General features: G+C 44.1%; 2 protein-coding genes across 2 annotated transcripts in view; both read right to left on the minus strand.

Annotated features, from left to right (window-relative positions):
* Positions 1 to 19,803, minus strand: part of LOC126100409 (DNA replication ATP-dependent helicase/nuclease DNA2-like) — a 176,999-nt gene that overhangs the window by 66,881 nt on the left and 90,315 nt on the right. The window lies entirely within an intron of this gene.
* LOC126100410 (proteasome subunit beta type-3-like) lies at positions 11,609 to 12,271 on the minus strand. Its single transcript, XM_049911004.1, has one exon. It carries the CDS (start codon positions 12,209 to 12,211, stop codon positions 11,615 to 11,617), a length of 597 nt encoding a protein of 198 aa, XP_049766961.1. The 5' UTR covers positions 12,212 to 12,271; the 3' UTR covers positions 11,609 to 11,614.

The raw sequence follows: 19,803 nt of genomic DNA on the forward strand, positions 1-19,803 counted from the left end.
GATCTCACATGCAACACTTCACAGTTAATACATGCAGGGAAAAAATGAACAAACTTTAAAACAAGACCTTTAGAACACTCAGATCCCTAAGAAGTAACAGCTTCCGTAGCATACTTGCTTACCACGTAATAGACCAGGACCGTCACCCAACTAAAATAGAGATTTAAAAATACTACAATCCAGCTACAGCCATCATAGGCTTACAATAGAAGAAAACTTGCGCACAAGGAGGAGGCTGAGGTGGGGAAGGGAAGCGATAAGAGGGTAGAAGTGGGGGATGATAAAGTGCTGTTTGTGGGAGCATATAGGGACATGGTGGAAATAGGACAGGACAGTTAGGTGCAGTCAGGAGGTTGGACGGGGGTGGTGGGGGGTGAGGGGGGGGGGGTGAAGGAGTGGGACAGGGGAGAGGAAAAGGAGAGGAGTAAGTAGACGCTGGGTGCACTGACGGAATAGAAGACAGTGTAGTACTGAAGTTGGAGCAGGGAAAGGAATGGGTAGGTGAAAGACAGTGACTAGGAAAGGTTGGGGGCCATAAGGGTGATGGGAATCTAGGATACATTGCAGGGATAGTTCCCACCTGCTCAATTCAGAAAAGCTGGTGTCGGCAGTCACTAAAGTGAAGAATGTTGTGTTCGGCGGCGTACTCAGCAACTGGATGGTCCAGCTGTTTCTTGACCACAGTTTCTCTGTAGCCATTCATGCAGACAGACAGCAGAATGATTGTCATGCCACGTAGAACACAGCAAAATGGTTGGAGCTTAGCTTGTAGATTGCATGTCTGTTTTCACAGGTAGCCCTGTCTTTGCTGTGATAGGTGATGCTTGTGACTAGACTGCAGTCATGGAAGGGACTATGGGACAGGTCATGCATTTAGTTCTATTACATTTATACGAGTCAGGAGGTAAAGAGTTGGGAGCATGGGTGGAAGAAGGGATGGACGAGGATGTCATATAGGTTCAGTGGGTGGTGGAACACACTGTGGGAGGGCTGGGAAGGACAGTGAGTAGGATATTCCTCATTTCAGAGCAATCTTGCTATCCCCCCCCCCCTTTCCCATCCCAGCCTCCTCCTTACCCCCACCACTCGGACTGCTCCTCCCATCATGTGCAGTTGCTGATAGTTCGGACTTGACGGCCAGAGGCCATGGTCATGTGTGTGAGTTGTTTGTTTTAAGGTACGAAAACAACTAAGGTAATAAGCACCTATGTCACAACCTTAGATCATCAAGAAGTAAATACACCTAAAAGCAACTATATATTAAGCCCAACTGACAGAAGCAATGTGAGCTAAGAACAAGGACTACTTCGTTGAGAAAGGTATACAAAGCATGCTGGAGAGATAGCGGTGGTCCTGAACCAGAAGATTAAATGTCCTTCACCATATTGCTACAATGGATAGAAAGTAAAACGCTGTTGACAGCCCGCACATCGTTCGCTAAAACATCCGGGAATAACTCAGACAGCAAACATACATGAGAATGTAAGTGGTTTAAAAAAGGGCATTCAGCCAAGAAAGGGCGAACTGTCATATGTTGACAATGAGCACATCCAAGATGAGGTCAGCCAAGCTGCTGGGAGAGGTTTGATTCCCCAGAACTTGTTCCCGTGAAGGGAAGACCAGTGGCGATGACAAAGTGACACCACCTGCTGACAGACAGCAACACAAAGATCATCTGAAGGGATGGAAGAGCTATAGTGGATCAAGATACGAGGACACAGCCTTGGCAGCAGCCTTATTTACCACCAGACCAATTCGACTAGGAACCCCCACAAGAATATGACAGTGGCTACCTCTGCAGAGAGCAAATGGAAGCTTTCTTGGACCTGTGGCACTAAAGGATGGACAGCCAAATGCACTGATTAGCCTGACAGCGAAAGACAACCTCTGCCATAAATATTGAGCAGTGTTCTGGAAGCCGATACTGAGAATGGTCACTGCCACTGATGAAGGGAGACCCAACACCATAGTCAGTCTTGGCGCCATCGGTGTTCACATAGGTACTATTGCTAAGTTGTGTGCGAAGGTTGAGAAACTTTAAGTGATAGATTAAATCTGGAATAGTTTCCTTCGGAGGGAAATGAAGTCTAAGATGAACACGGGCTGCTGCATGAAGCCAGGAACGTGGCAGGTAGCAAGAAGCTGCTGGAGCAATAGCCGAAAGTGAACTCCGGGAGGTAACAGAGAAGGACACACCCCAGACTGGCAGTCAAGGGAGTCATCAAAGAATAAGCCACAGGATTGGTGGCCAGGCATGGCAGGCTAATAGGATGCATATCCACTGAGGAGAACATCACAATGGTATGACAGCAGTAGTTCAGAGCTTCTGCATAGAGACTCTCAGCTGGACTAGTGAAAAGGCGCCAGTGCTCAAATGTACTCCACGATGGTGGACTGTATTCAGGCGGCATAAGATAGACAGACATGCAGATGCATAAACAAAACAACCATAGTCTAGTTTTTAACAGACAAGAGACCAGTACAACCAGAGGAGGATGGTCCGATCTGCTCCCCAGAAAGTACAACTTGGAACACATAGGACACAGAGATAAGGTATAGCGTTTGAACAGGTAAGACACATGGGACGACCAAGAAAGTTTTCTACCATGCATGAGCCCCAGGCATTTTGTAGTTTCAGGGAATGGGAGAACAACAGGCCCAAGATGTATAAAGGTGGAGGAAGAAACTGCTTGTGCTACCAGAAATTCATATAAACTGTTTTGTCAGTGGAAAAGCGAAATTCATTGTCAATACACGATGAGTAAAGATGATTGGGAACATTGCTGAAGACACCGCTTGAGGAAACAAGTCTGGGATACCAGCAATGAGCTAAGCACCATCTCAGCCTACATCTACTAAACGTAAACGGAATGAGGCTAAAGATTCCAAGAATCTCTCAGCTGCACCTCAGTTTATTGTGGTATCACATACTGAAGGAGATCAGTCCTTTAATAAAGTTAATCCGTTTATTATTCAGAAAGGTGTTGATGTACTTGCAGGCCCCATTAAATCCCGCTCTTGTTCACATAATAGCACTTTGCTTTTGGAGACCAATTGTGATTTTCAAGTCCAACAACTGTTTGTCGCTTCGCTCCTCCACAGCTATCCTCTTCATGTCGAGGCCCATCAAATGCTGAATCCTTTCCATGGTATTATTTATAGTAGCCTGCTCGATGGTCTGACCAAGGAAGATATCCAAGCTTACCTCTCTGATCAGGGTGTCACAGCAGTCAATCAGGTAATGAAAAAAGTTGATGCAGCCTTAATGACTACACACATTTGAACTGCTTCAGGTTGACATGGGCTGTGTGGTGCTTTGTTTTACTTCACCTCACACACAAAACACTTAAATAAGTTGCCACTTGAACACTCCTTTTATGTATGGTGAATGTTACTTAATGAATATTTGATCACCATTAAGTATTAATAACCAGGGTCCAGCTACACTGTACCCTGAATCCATGTGGCTTCTTCCTCCAACTTGGCTTAGACTTTCCATCTTTATGGGCTGCAGATAAAGCAGCTGAAAATTAACTTCTTGTTCTTATTCACTCCACCACATGAATAAAAAGTTAGATTCAATTCACCTTCTTCCATTATCTTCAAAATTAGAACTCAATACATAATAAACGAGGACGGCAACCAACTAGTACGCTGCCTCTCTGTACTACATACATAACAGATCTGATATTCAATTTGATAATTAACAATTACAATACATTTATTATCTTTGACATTTCACGTTCTTAGATTTCATGGATCTCTTTTCTTAAACACCACCCGCTCCACAGAGATCCTATCTCCACCACAGCAGGTAGGGTCATTTGACTCACATCGATACAGTCACTGGATCCTTAGGTCTGGTATCAGCACCTACAATTTAAAACATTTCATAACAGTAGGATGCTCACCACTTATCAACTACTGTGTCATGAACATTTTTTCTCTGACATATATTTAAGGACATGAAATCTCTCATTCAAGGAATGGGATGTATCACTACACTTTTTCCCTCATGTTTGATTGAATAGTGCTTCCATCGAAGATCAAAGCAGGCTATGAAGTCATCTCGGTCCAACTGTACACTCCAAACCCGATGTGCTGTTACCGGTGTCAATGTTACAACCACACTCTAATGTCCTGTTGAAACACAGCCAAATGTGTTACTTGTAGTAGGAATGCTCATGAAAGCGATTACTCACCTCCTCCTCCCCACTGTATCGATTGCAATAGCGACCCTGCACACTCATCCTGAGAATTTTCCATGTATCTCAATAAGAGGACCATCCAGGAGACCCAGGTGAAGGAAAAATTGCCTTTCCCTGTCGTTCGCAAATTGCTGGATAGTCGAAAACCCTGAGTTTTACCATCTGGCATTTACAGTATCATTCTTGCCACGTGACACTCCACAACGCACATGGCCACACAGACATGCGATCTCAAATTCAGCACAGCAGTTGTCAAATTGCCCAGTGTCACAGTAACATCCCCATCTCCTTTTCCTCCTCCAGCTTTCCAACTAGCCACCAAAGCTTCACCTCCAGCGGCGAAGTCATCTGCTACAAATCGGTAGGCCGGAAAGGGCAGAAGGAATACTCCCATGCAGACGTTTTACACCCCTCCAGCCAACAAACATCTGTCTTCATCTGCCAACCACCTCACCCAGCCGAAATCCATTTCACCGATGCGCACAGTGCACCTTTTTTCTGCCCTTGAATCCACAGGCTGACTCAGAGAGAATTCCAATGCCTCCATAGAGCTCATGGAACAACATCTTCCAGTCTCTGTTCCCTGTAGCAATGAGTCTTTGAATCCTGGCACTCGGTAACCATGTGACTACCCTTCCTTTGTTCCCTCCTCCCCAATCATTATGACTTCTCCAATGGAACATTCACAGCATTAGATCCAATAAGAAGAATTATGGCTGCTCTCTGAATCGCGCGTCCATTTGTTTGCTGCCACCAAGAAACAAAATTATATTCTCATTACGACTTTGATCTTTTGCATTTCCTTTCAGTCCGCTTTGACCTCCCCCAAAGGACAACATTCCATCTCATGGGGGAGTCATACTGCTAATCTGAAATGGCATTCATAGCTAAACGACCTCACTGAACAGTCCATTGAAAGCTGTTGCAGTGCGCATTATCATTCCTCGCTTCACCTTTTCTTTTTGCAGCAATTACATCCTTCCATCATTTGGTGTCACCAGGGTAAACTTCCTTCAGTTTATTGATCAACACTATCACCCCTTTTGCTGCTCAGTGACTTTAATGCACACCATCCCCTTTAGGGCTCTTCCAGAATCTGTCCGAGAGCTGCCCTCTTGGCTGACATTCTGAATCAACTCAACCTCATTTGTCTTAACACTGGAGCACCCATATTCCTTTCAGACTCCATGCACACCTATTCCTATTTGGACCTCTTGTTCTACACTGCCCAGCTTGCCGTCACCTCTTGTCACCCGTTCTCTCTACACATGCTCTAGTAACCGTTTCCCATATGCTGGCCATCTGCTGATTCCTTCCCCATCTATACGTAAATCCAACTGGCAGCTTCCTAAGGTCAACTGGAGGTTTTATTGCTCCCTGGTGACCTTCAACAAACAACATTTCCCCAGCTGTCGTGACCAGGTAGAGTACCTCAAGAACATTATCCTTACCACCACAGAATGTTCCATGCCTCGCACTTTTATCTTCTCCACTCTGTGTCCTAGTCCCCTGATGGACTGGGGTGTGCCACAACATGCTTCGCGCACAGAGACGTGCTTTCCGTGTTTTTAACAGTCATCCTACGAAGGTAAACTGTATTAGTTACAAACAGTTGCATGCGCAGTATCATCACATTCTTCCTGATAGCAAAATCATTTACTAGTTCTTTTAACAGTTCCATTCCCCCTTCTGTCGTGTGGCACAACCTCCATTGGCTCTCTGGGACCAAGGTCCATTCCTCGATTTATGGCCTGACTGTAGCAGATGATGTAATTGTGGACACTACAGCTATCTCCAACACCTTGGGCTGCTGTTTTGAGGAGCGTTCGAGCTCCATCCACTATCACCTCACTTTCCTCTCTCAAAATCAGGTGGAGGAGGCTCAGGTATTACCCTTCTCTCCAAATCACGAATACTACAATGCCACCTTTACTGTGAGGGAGCTATATCATGCTCTCACTTCTGGCCCCAGGGCCAGACAGATATTGGAGCACCTTTCTCTTGCAGACAAGCATTTTCTCCTTGATATGTACAGTCGCATTTGAGCAGATAGCATGTTTCCCAGAGGCTAGTGTGAAGCCCTACCCATACCCAAGCCAGGCAACGACAAACACCTTCCTTCTGGCTACAGCCCTTTTTCTTGGACTAGCTGTATTTGTAAGGTGATAGAATGTATCATTCATGGCCAGTTGGTATGGTGGCTCAAATCTCACAATCTACTAACCACTTCACAATGTGGATTTTGAGCACGCCATTCTGCAGTTTACCATCTCGTCGTTGTCAGCCAATGTCACAAATGGTTTCCTGCAGAAATACCAGACTGTGGCCATGAATTTAGATTTCGAGAAAGCCTATGACATGATTGTCAGCATCTCTGATGGTGCTCCTTCCAACAAGTGGGGGGCTGACCTGCCTTAGGCAACTATTCACACCTCAGGTCACACCTCCTGAACTCCTGACAAGGGCACCAACTGACAATTTGGGAAGGTAACAGTTCAGGCAATCACCGCTCCCTCGGCCTGGCCTGTGCCAGGGGTCACGTGCGAATCCTATCTGTCGACTCGGGGCTGGGAATTATGAGATACCCAGTCACCTGTTACATGTCAGATGTTTGGGCCGGCCTTCAGGAATGCACAGGGAGGAAGAAGAAACAACAGAGGAACCTCAAATGCTGAATTAGAGGCAGGATAGGAGATGGAGAACGAAGAAAGAAATAAAGAACAGTGGAAGGACTGTTCTGATGTCAGGCTACTGAAACTTCAGAACACATTCCCAAAAATATCCCAGAGATGTTCCTCAAGGGAGGGGAAAAAGAATAGCAGGAGGATAGATGCGGAACACAGAAAGGGAAAAGGTGCTGCAAAGGCTGGGACCCCCTGGTCCTAAGTACGAACTCATCAAAGCGAGGTGAGCTCCCTAGGGGGAGGTGTGTGTGTGTGTGTGTGTGTGTGTGTGTGTGTGTGTGTGTGTGTGTGTGTGTGTGTGTGTGTGTGTGTACTTTAGACATAGGCCTTCTGGCCGAAAGCTCTCATTTAGCAGTCTTTTTGTTGTGCCCTTGTGTGACTCTACTGTAACAACTACTACGGCTTCTGACATCAAATGTAACAGTTGTGGTTACTAAATGTGACACTTCTGTCACTCAATGTAACTGGGTTTTCTCTTTTGATGCTGTCAATTGTCAGGATGAGCATTCTCAAGCATTCTGTCAGGGTGAAAATATTAAATAAATAAACTTTTCTCTCTTACAAAATGTGGGCAGGGTGGGTTCTTCCTTGGCTCGGGTATGAGGTCGAATGAAACATCATTTTTTACAAAAGATAACTTTTATTGAAAGTTTCGTACAGCTGTTATCTTACTGGACGTTCTGGTTCGGAGAGCGGCAGCCGTGTCGTTTGCGTAGCCTTCTGCTGCGGCAGCGGCGGCGGCGGCGGCGGCGGCGGCGTCTGATTACGCGTAGCGGTGTGTATCTCGTGTCGCCGTCTCGCCCAGCTGACCGGAGACGCGCAGCGCGAGGTGGCCTGTTTAATTATTGCGAGCGGCGTCGTGCATCGGATGGTGATACCTTGAATGTGGCGTCCCAGTGTTTCTCTTCTCTAAGCGGCCGCGTGTGTTGTGCGTCGGCCAGCAGAGCGGCGCGGCGGGGGAAGGCCAGTGTCCCGGACTCGAACCACGGACTCCCGCTTGCCAGTCTTCGGCTGTCAGGTCTTCATCCCAGCTCACAGGTGACTGCTGAAGTGAGGCCGTCTCCTTCCCGTCCTCACGAGTCACCCGGGTATGTAAAATCAGACTTCAAAATACCTTTTAACTTCTTCTTCTGGCACTGAGGCTGCTGCTTGCTATTCTATTACAGCGGCGGACTCGGTGCGTCTGTGCATGATGTAGTCTCTTCTTGCCTGACGATCTTCAGCACCGAAACTAACTTAAAACAACTGCTACGCTTCTTCTTCGTCTTCTTCGTCGCTCGTCTCCGTCTTCGTCTCCGTCTTCGCCTTCGTCTTCCTCTCGTCTTCATCTACATCTGTCGGGCCCACTGCGTCTCGCGTATTTATTCACTTCAGTTTACTGGAGGTGAACGACTTCACGGCCATTGCCTCTTCTGTCACGTTGAAAAGATTCTCGAAGATTCTTCTTAACGTCGGTCATTGGCTCTTGGAATGTAGGCGAGGGCCTTTGCTCACATACGACAACTGAGAAACACGTGAGCCGGTCATTGCCTCTTCTGTCACGTTGAAAAGCTTCTCGAAGAATCTTCTTAACGTCGGTCATTGGCTCTTGGGATGTAGGTGAGGGCCTTTTGCTTACATGCGACCACTGAGAAACACGTGAGCCGGTCGGGCGATGCCCTGACGGCTGAATCGACAGCGCCCGCTTATGTGGAACTTGCTGACTTCACGGTCATTGTCTCTGCTGTTCGGCCCGCTGTGAGCCAGTATGTAACTCTCCAAACTAAACCAAGTTTTCCATTTATATTCTAATTTCTAGTTCACTTTGATTTCACTAATTTATTTACTTAAGTACCACTCAACATTCCTCCACCCTTCGGAGAAATTCGCCCTCGAATTTACCACTCAACATTCCTCCACTCTTCACACGGAAAAAACACAAGCACTGAAAACTCTCGACTTACACATGCGTCACATTAAGTATGTTGAAAATACTGTATCACTTTATAAAAGCCCTGTGCGCTCATGAATCACATAGTTCACACATAAATGGTTATAATAAGTGTAACAAATCGTGATGAGAATGAATAAACAGAAATAGATTTTTCACTTAGAAAATTACATAGCAACAGCTGTTTAATCTACCCTATACTAATGCAAGAATATCTATTCTACATTATTGTTTATTTTAACAAGAGACTGTTTAATGAAGAATGAAGTACAATAAACAAAATTAATACACTAATGCGCAAAAGTAACTACTGAAGTACACCAGTTAAGAGTGTGGTATCCAATTAACAGGGATTTGATGAAGTGGTATATTGTTATTTGGCTTATTTTTTCGTCTTAAATAAAAGAAAACTGTACAAAGCAGAAACATCAACACAAAGGTTCCAGATATACCCGTTCCTAGCATTATAATTTTAGTTTTGTGTTCACCTTTTAATTTTAAAACATGTTGCATTATAATATTGGCATCAATTTTGTCTTTCTGTGAGTTTATGAACGTATCTAATGACTTCAGAAGGGAACTGTCAAGGGAGTCATTGAGGTAGGACAGGTTTTGTGTAGGAAATGCTTTGCATGGCGTTTTCTTAAAAGAGCAAACAACATGATTATGAACCTACCAACCTAGTAAAAACAAAAAGAAAGAAAAGAGAAAATATATTGTTAGCTACAAGATCTACATGTTTCTACGTTCAACTTTTTTTTTCTTAAAAAATAAACCATTATCATTTATTAATTATTTACATATGTATACTATCCACAGTCTACTGAGATTCCACTAGGACATTCGCACTCTTGGTCGAAGATTGTACTCGTATGGTGCCATGTCTGTATGTTGTGCTGGCCTGGCCATTCTTTTTCCTTTTCGGGTACTTCCTCCACCCTTCGGAAGAGCAGACACTACTGTTGAAGGAATTACATCTGGAGCGCCCTTAAAAGGTTTTAAACGACTTACATGCACAACAGTAGTTCTGGTGGGCAGTTGCAATTTAACGTTGACTGGTGACGTGATCTCAATAATTTGATAAGGACCTCTGTAGTTTGTTACAAATTTCTTTGTTTTTCCTTTCGCAACGTATGGAGCTGAAAGCATAACCCACTGACCGATTTTGTAATTTGGATATTTAGCTTGGGCATTACCTAATCTTTCCTGTCGTTCCAAAGCCTTTGTATTAGATTTTTGAACCTTTTTCCATACATCCTTCATCATTCGACTGAAATCTCTTACTGTTTCTCCGACTTTTCCGTTTTTCTGCCTGATTACATCAAAAGGGGACGGCATTTTTCTCCCATAAACCACTTCATAAGGTGACATGCCAGTTGCTTCATGCGTTTTGGCGTTGTATACCGACACGATTATTGGTAAATACGTATCCCAATTAGAATGTTGTTCGTTAATATAATAACTAAGCATCTTGCCAATTGTCCGATGAACTCTTTCTGTGCGTCCGTTGCACTGAGGGTGTAACGGAGTGGTGCGTAATTTGCGTATTTTTAGTAAGTGGCATAGCTGTTTCATTAGTTCAGACATAAAATTAGATCCCTGATCTGTGATAATAGCTTCAGGTACGCCAAATTTAAGTATCCAGTTGTTAACTAAAGCTTGGGCAACTGTATTTGCTTGCTGATCTGGGAGACTCACCATAGCTAGATAGCGTGAAAAGTGATCTATAATTGTAAGAACATACTTATTACCAGCAGGTGTTTTATGAAATGGCCCGTAGAGATCCACTCCGCAGATTTGAAATGGACATGAAGCCTCGGGGAGCCTCTGTAAGGGTATTTTTGAACGAGAAAGTTCAGCTACTACGGCTTCTGACATCAAATGTAACAGCTGTGTTACTAAATGTGACACTTCTGTCACTCAATGTAACTGGGTTTTCTCTTTTGATGCTGTCAATTGTCAGGATGAGCATTCTCAAGCATTCTGTCAGGGTGAAAATATTAAATAAATAAACTTTTCTCTCTTACCAAATGTGGGCAGGGTGGGTTCTTCCTTGGCTCGGGTATGAGGTCGAATGAAACATCATTTTTACAAAAGATAACTTTTATTGAAAGTTTCGTACAGCTGTTATCTTACTGGACGTTCTGGTTCGGAGAGCGGCAGCCGTGTCGTTTGCGTAGCCTTCTGCTGCGGCAGCGGCGGCGGCGGCGGCGGCGGCGGCGTCTGATTACGCGTAGCGGTGTGTATCTCGTGTCGCCGTCTCGCCCAGCTGACCGGAGACGCGCAGCGCGAGGTGGCCTGTTTAATTATTGCGAGCGGCGTCGTGCATCGGATGGTGATACCTTGAATGTGGCGTCCCAGTGTTTCTCTTCTCTAAGCGGCCGCGTGTGTTGTGCGTCGGCCAGCAGAGCGGCGCGGCGGGGGAAGGCCAGTGTCCCGGACTCGAACCACGGACTCCCGCTTGCCAGTCTTCGGCTGTCAGGTCTTCATCCCAGCTCACAGGTGACTGCTGAAGTGAGGCCGTCTCCTTCCCGTCCTCACGAGTCACCCGGGTATGTAAAATCAGACTTCAAAATACCTTTTAACTTCTTCTTCTGGCACTGAGGCTGCTGCTTGCTATTCTATTACAGCGGCGGACTCGGTGCGTCTGTGCATGATGTAGTCTCTTCTTGCCTGACGATCTTCAGCACCGAAACTAACTTAAAACAACTGCTACGCTTCTTCTTCGTCTTCTTCGTCGCTCGTCTCCGTCTTCGTCTCCGTCTTCGCCTTCGTCTTCCTCTCGTCTTCATCTACATCCCGGTGACTTTGTTTTTTTCAATGATGTACACAACTGCTCCCCATCCGGAAATTGCATCTCTGTCAACAGCATTCAACAGTGCTTGCGATATGGCTTCGAAGAGCTCATCCGGACCTAGGTCTGGTCGCCACAGAGCTTCACACATTCCATAGAGTTGTTCAGTACAAGTTCCACCGACTACAAAATCTTCTGGGATATTTTGGCAACCTATGAGGTCCATGTTACAAACAAATGGCTCAAACGTTTTAGGATCTAAACCCGCAATTACCGGTTCGACAAAGAAAGGTCCAAATCTTTTCTCATAAAGTAAATTCGAAACCATTGCTGCAAATGTTTTAGGGTGGATATTCCTGTTTTCTTTCAGCTCGTAGAGGTTAAGGCGAAACTTCAGCTTCTGATGCACGGTTTGCGTGTCGGAAGCTAAACCTGGCAAAGCCATATATAAATGTGGTCCCATTTCAAATATCTTCTTGAAGTCGGTTGACACTGTCTGAGCTTGAATTCCAAATCTTTTATCAGATGCTATAGCTACACAGTCTTTACCTTTCATTGCGATAATCGCCCCACCGTTATAGGCAAGTACAGACATTTCGGCGGAACTGACTCAAATGACACAAACAGGCTCCAACACGAGAAACAAACAACTTGTATATATCATCAATTGGAAGTTGCACCTGAAGATAGGCATAAAACAGCATTTTCTACCCCTGGAGGCCACTGGCAATTTAAAAGAATGCCTTTCGGTTTGAAAAATGCACCAGCAACTTTTCAAAGACTACGAGACGGCCTCACTTCAGCAGTCACCTGTGAGCTGGGATGAAGACCTGACAGCCGAAGACTGGCAAGCGGGAGTCCGTGGTTCGAGTCCGGGACACTGGCCTTCCCCCGCCGCGCCGCTCTGCTGGACGACGCACAACACACGCGGCCGCTTAGAGAAGAGAAACACTGGGACGCCACATTCAAGGTATCACCATCCGATGCACGACGCCGCTCGCAATAATTAAACAGGCCACCTCGCGCTGCGCGTCTCCGGTCAGCTGGGCGAGACGGCGACACGAGATACACACCGCTACGCGTAATCAGACGCCGCCGCCGCCGCCGCCGCCGCCGCTGCCGCAGCAGAAGGCTACGCAAACGACACGGCTGCCGCTCTCCGAACCAGAACGTCCAGTAAGATAACAGCTGTACGAAACTTTCAATAAAAGTTATCTTTTGTAAAAATGATGTTTCATTCGACCTCATACCCGAGCCAAGGAAGAACCCACCCTGCCCACATTTTGTAAGAGAGAAAAGTTTATTTATTTAATATTTTCACCCAGACAGAATGCTTGAGAATGCTCATCCTGACAATTGACAGCATCAAAAGAGAAAACCCATTTACATTGAGTGACAGAAGTGTCACATTTAGTAACACAATTGATACATTTGATGTCAGAAGCCGTAGTAACTGTTACATTTGGTGTCAGAGAAAACCCCTTGGCTCAATATGAGGTGTGAATGACAGTCACTAAAGATCCACAGTTAGTATTGTTTAATGTGTGAAAGGATAGAGGTTTGCATAGCAGTCGTAATATTTTCTTTATTTAGAAGTGTATTCTCTCTCATAATTTTAAGAGTTTGTCGAAAATATTTAAACATCCTTTTCATTCAGTGTGGTAAGATTGTGTAACTAACAGTTTGTAAAATGATGACACGAAATCGTACAAAGTCAGAGTCAGCACCACAAGCGGTTTCTACTGAGGAAGCTATTCAGAGCTTAGTTAATCAGATAGAACAGCTTAAAAATGATAATAATATATTATTTAAACAGTTGTGTGAGGTTAGGCAAACCAGTGCAATCCCTCCTACCCTAGATTCCTCAGCAGCAGCCTTGGTAACTCCTTTTTCAGGTAAACCTGGCGAAGACATAACAGCCTTTTTTGATGATTTAGTAGCAGCTGCGAAGTTAGGATCATGGTCAGATGAACAGCTCTTACAAATGACAAAGTTAAGATTGCTAGGAGAGGCTAAAGCACACGTATTATACCATGAAGAATTACGGAATGCTCCAACATTTGAGGAATTGAAGAAAGGATTACTTAAACGTTTTCAAAAACAGAACAGCTGTAGATTTTATAGGGAACAGTTAAACACTATCACTCAGAGGCAAAACGAGTCATTAGAAAGCTTTGTAGATAGGATTAGAAAAGTTAATATTAACACCTATCAGTTGACAACTAGTGATGAAGCAAATAAAGTTATTTTACAAGAAGCAGAAGATAGAGCTCTAGATACATTTTTACGTGGGTTACCTCCTGAAACGTCCCGTCGTGTCAGGGCAGAGTTTCCTAAGAATTTAGCAGAAGCTGTATCTGTGGCGACAGCTTTTGAAGAAATTGACATTGCCACCAGATACAAGGAGAAGCGAAATGTATTTTCAGCAGGAGTACGATGTTTTAGGTGCGATCGACAAGGCCATATAGCAAAAAACTGCAGACAACCTCAATGCACTAATTGTCAAAGAATAGGTCACACATTCAAGGAATGCAGGTCTAAGAAAGTTTTTGGAAATAGACATCAGTTAAACTCAAACGGGAATGTCGGAGCCGCCGCCAGGCATTCCCAATAAAATTTCATGCCATTAAGGCGAATGTGAAGGCGGAATGCTGGTTATCTGCTACCATACAGGATAAAGAGGCAAGGATACTGGTGGATACAGGCGCAAACGTATCAATAGTGAGTAATGAATGCATTGGAGAAAAGAAATATGACCCTCCAAGGTATAGATTGAGTGGAGTAGGAGGAGGTACAGTGAAGTCATTAGGATGTACATCATTGATTTTCTATATTCACGGTGTACAATTTCAAGAAGATGTAGAAGTGGTAACAAAGATAACTGACGGGTACGACGCGATCCTAGGGTTGGATTTCCTGAATAAACATCACGCTAAAATTGACCTCAGACAGCAAACTGTAGAACTTAGCGGAATAGTATTTCAGCTTGGTGACACTGCTGCAAAGGGCCCTCTGCCGCAAGATTTCCCTAACCGGAAGGCGAAATCAACTACACTGCGTGCAACGTCCTTGAAGGTTGATTCGCGGGATCAGATACCATCTGGCTCAGGAAAACTTCTCTGGATGACCGTTGACCCCGAGGTACCTATAGACACAATATGTCTAATAGAGCCACTAGAGGAAAATGAGGAATTAGATGTATCACATTGTTTTGTACGTAGAAGTGTTGTACGGGTTCAAGACGTTGAAGGAGAAAGAAAAGTACCGGTACATATTGACAATTTTGGAGTGGAGGACAAAGAGTTGCATAAGGGAATATTAGTAGCTACAGTCAGTACTTTTGAAGAAGAAGATTTTATTTGGTCAGATATTAATGATGGTCAGAAACCAGACGCCTATAAAACCGCATTACGCCAGAAGATTGAGCATTTGCAAGGAAAGGATAGAGACACGATAGAAGCAGTTTTAGTTGAGTTTCAAGATTTATTTAATGCAGAAGGTCCACTGCCAGCAACAGATATCACACAGCATAGGATCCCAACAGGAAATAGCCCCCCAGTTTATAGAAAGCCTTATAGAGTTGCGCATCACTTACAGCCAGTACTGGATGAATTTTTAGAACAGCATCTAAAAGATGGAATCATAGAATATTCTGATTCGCCTTATAATTCAAATATTGTAATTATTCCAAAGAAGTCTCCCGACGGTACGAAACGATATAGATTTTGTTGTGACTACAGACACCTTAACAAACAAACTATCTCAGATGTTTATCCTCTTCCAAACATTACAGATATCATTGACAGTTTAGGTAACAGTAAATACTTTTCAACAATCGATTTACGTAGCGGATATCAATGTAACAGTTACTACGGCTTCTGACATCAAATGTATCAATTGTGTTACTAAATGTGACACTTCTGTCACTCAATGTAAATGGGTTTTCTCTTTTGATGCTGTCAATTGTCAGGATGAGCATTCTCAAGCATTCTGTCTGGGTGAAAATATTAAATAAATAAACTTTTCTCTCTTACAAAATGTGGGCAGGGTGGGTTCTTCCTTGGCTCGGGTATGAGGTCGAATGAAACATCATTTTTACAAAAGATAACTTTTATTGAAAGTTTCGTACAGCTGTTATCTTACTGGACGTTCTGGTTCGGAGAGCGGCAGCCGTGTCGTTTGCGTAGCCTTCTGCTGCGGCAGCGGCGGCGGCGGCGGCGGCGGCGGCGTCTGATTACGCGTAGCGGTGTGTATCTCGTGTCGCCGTCTCGCCCAGCTGACCGGAGACGCGCAGCGCGAGGTGGCCTGTTTAATTATTGCGAGCGGCGTCGTGCATCGGATGGTGATACCTTGAATGTGGCGTCCCAGTGTTTCTCTTCTCTAAGCGGCCGCGTGTGTTGTGCGTCGTCCAGCAGAGCGGCGCGGCGGGGGAAGGCCAGTGTCCCGGACTCGAACCACGGACTCCCGCTTGCCAGTCTTCGGCTGTCAGGTCTTCATCCCAGCTCACAGGTGACTGCTGAAGTGAGGCCGTCTCCTTCCCGTCCTCACGAGTCACCCGGGTATGTAAAATCAGACTTCAAAATACCTTTTAACTTCTTCTTCTGACACTGAGGCTGCTGCTTGCTATTCCATTACAGCGGCGGACTCGGTGCGTCTGTGCATGATGTAGTCTCTTCTTGCCTGACGATCTTCAGCACCGAAACTAACTTAAAACAACTGCTACGCTTCTTCTTCGTCTTCTTCGTCGCTCGTCTCCGTCTTCGTCTCCGTCTTCGCCTTCGTCTTCCTCTCGTCTACTGCGCAACATCCTGCTTTCTGGTTTGCCACCAAAATCGCTCTGCTACACGTCTTTCGGTTGTCCGCTGTCCACCGTGTCCTGCAAGGATATGATCGTGGGCCTCTGCCATTATTTCTTGTCTAAGGTGTTGGGGAACAACAATTCGCGGTCCAAGTTTTGTTTTACGGCATAATACACCATCTTCAAAGCAAAATTGTTTTTGAGATGCGTATTTTTTGCATTCTGTATCCTCATTTTGTGCCTTTCTCCAGTCCTCAGTATCTCGGCCTGTTGCTTCCAAAAGTGCTATTTTCCGACTTAGACAATCTGCATTCGTGTGTTTTTTGCCTGGTTTATGGATAACTTCGAAATCCATTTCGGAAAGACATAGGGACCAACGCGTGAGACGACTAGATGGATCCTTTAACCCAAGCAACCATTTTAAAGCTGCGTGGTCGGTAATAACCTTGAATTTCCTACCATACAAGTAGCATTTAAAGTATTTGATGCCATAAATAACACTTAACAATTCTTTCTCTGTTGTGGAATAATTTCTTTCTGCTGTTGTTAGTTGTCTCGAAGCGTAGGCTATGGGGTGTTCCGCGCCATTAATATTCTGACTCAAAACAACTCCTACTGAATGACCACTTGCGTCACAGGATAAAATAAATTCTTTGTTATAATCTGGGTAGGCTAATACTGGACTGTGTGTTAACTTATCTTTAAGGGTTTGAAATGCTGATTCACAATCTTCAGACCAATGAAATTTTGCACCCTTTTTCAATAATTGGGTTAAGGGTCGGGCAATTTCAGCAAAATTTTGAACATATTTTCGGTAATACGATGCGAGACCAATGAAACTTTGTACTTCCTTAACGCGTTGTGGTGTTGGGAAGTCCTTAACTGCCGAAATTAATCGAGGATCTGTTCTAATTCCTTTTTCACTAATGACATGCCCTAGGTATGTAACCTCTGTCAATGCAAAACTACATTTTTCCATATTTAATGTTAATTTAGCTTTTCTAAGTCTCTGAAAAACATTACGCAGACGCACAGCATGTTCATTAATGTCTTTGGAGAATACAATAATATCGTCTAGATATACACAACATTGCTGAGTTTTTAGTCCTCGCAATACTCCATCGAGTAGTCTTTGAAAAGTTGCTGGTGCATTTTTCAAACCGAAAGGCATTCTTTTAAATTGCCAGTGGCCTCCAGGGGTAGAAAATGCTGTTTTATGCCTATCTTCAGGTGCAACTTCCAATTGATGATATCCGCTACGTAAATCGATTGTTGAAAAGTATTTACTGTTACCTAAACTGTCAATGATATCTGTAATGTTTGGAAGAGGATAAACATCTGAGATAGTTTGTTTGTTAAGGTGTCTGTAGTCACAACAAAATCTATATCGTTTCGTACCGTCGGGAGACTTCTTTGGAATAATTACAATATTTGAATTATAAGGCGAATCAGAATATTCTATGATTCCATCTTTTAGGTGCTGTTCTAAAAATTCATCCAGTACTGGCTGTAAGTGATGCGCAATTCTATAAGGCTTTCTATAAACTGGGGGGCTATTTCCTGTTGGGATCCTATGCTGTGTGATATCTGTTGCTGGCAGTGGACCTTCTGCATTAAATAAATCTTGAAACTCAACTAAAACTGCTTCTATCGTGTCTATCCTTTCCTTGCAAATGCTCAATCTTCTGGCGTAATGCGGTTTTATAGGCGTCTGGTTTCTGACCATCATTAATATCTGACCAAATGAAATCTTCTTCTTCAAAAGTACTGACTGTAGCTACTAATATTCCCTTATGCAACTCTTTGTCCTCTACTCCAAAATTGTCAATATGTACCGGTACTTTTCTTTCTCCCTCAACGTCTTGAACCCGTACAACACTTCTACGTACAAAACAATGTGATACATCTAATTCCTCATTTTCCTCTAGTGGCTCTATTAGACATATTGTATCTGTAGGTACCTCGGGGTCAACGGTCATCCAGAGAAGTTTTCCTGAGCCAGATGGTATCTGATCCCGCGAATCAACCTTCAAGGACGTTGCACGCAGTGTAGTTGATTTCGCCTTCCGGTTAGGGAAATCTTGCGGCAGAGGGCCCTTTGCAGCGGTGTCACCTAGCTGAAATACTATTCCGCTAAGTTCTACAGTTTGCTGTCTGAGGTCAATTTTAGCGTGATGTTTATTCAGGAAATCCAACCCTAGGATCGCGTCGTACCCGTCAGTTACCTTTGTTACCACTTCTACCTCTTCCTGAAATTGTACACCGTGAATATAGAAGATCAATGATGTACATCCTAATGACTTCACTGTACCTCCTCCTACTCCACTCAATCTATACCTTGGAGGGTCATATTTCTTTTCTCCAATACATTCATTACTCACTATTGATACGTTTGCGCCTGTATCCACCAGTATCCTTGCCTCTTTATCCCGTATGGTAGCAGATAACCAGCATTCCGCCTTCACATTCGCCTTAATGGCATGAAATTTTATTGGGAACGCCTGGCGGCGGTTCCGACATTCCCGTTTGAGTTTAACTGATTTCTATTTCCAAAAACTTTCTTAGACCTGCATTCCTTGAATGTGTGACCTATTCTTTGACAATTAGTGCATTGAGGTTGTCTGCAGTTTTTTGCTATATGGCCTTGTCGATCGCACCTAAAACATCGTACTTCTGCTGAAAATACATTTCGCTTCTCCTTGTATCTGGTGGCAATGTCAATTTCTTCAAAAGCTGTCGCCACAGATACAGCTTCTGCTAAATTCTTAGGAAATTCTGCCCTGACACGACGGGACGTTTCAGGAGGTAACCCACGTAAAAATGTATCCAGAGCTCTATTTTCTGCCTCTTGTAAAATAACTCTATTTGCTTCATCGCTAGTTGTCAACTGATAGGTGTTAATATTAACTTTTCTAATCCTATCTACAAAGCTTTCTAACGACTCGTTTTGCCTCTGAGTGATAGTGTTTAACTGTTCCCTATAAAATCTACAGCTGTTCTGTTTTTGAAAACGTTTAAGCAATCCTTTCTTCAATTCCTCAAATGTTGGAGCATTCCGTAATTCTTCATGGTATAATACGTGTGCTTTAGCCTCTCCTAGCAATCTTAACTTCGTCATTTGTAAGAGCTGTTCATCTGACCATGATCCTAACTTTGCAGCTGCTACTAAATCATCAAAAAAGGCTGTTATGTCTTCGCCAGGTTTACCTGAAAAAGGAGTTACCAAGGCTGCTGCTGAGGAATCTAGGGTAGGAGGGACTGAACTGGTTTGCCTAACCTCACACAACTGTTTGAATAATGCATTATTATCATTTTTAAGCTGTGCTATTTGATTAACTAAGCTCTGAATAGCTTCATCAGTAGAAACCCCTTGTGGTGCTGACTCTGAC

Source organism: Schistocerca cancellata, chromosome 9 (assembly GCF_023864275.1).
Source record: "Schistocerca cancellata isolate TAMUIC-IGC-003103 chromosome 9, iqSchCanc2.1, whole genome shotgun sequence".
NCBI classification, from domain to species: Eukaryota; Metazoa; Arthropoda; class Insecta; order Orthoptera; family Acrididae; genus Schistocerca; species Schistocerca cancellata.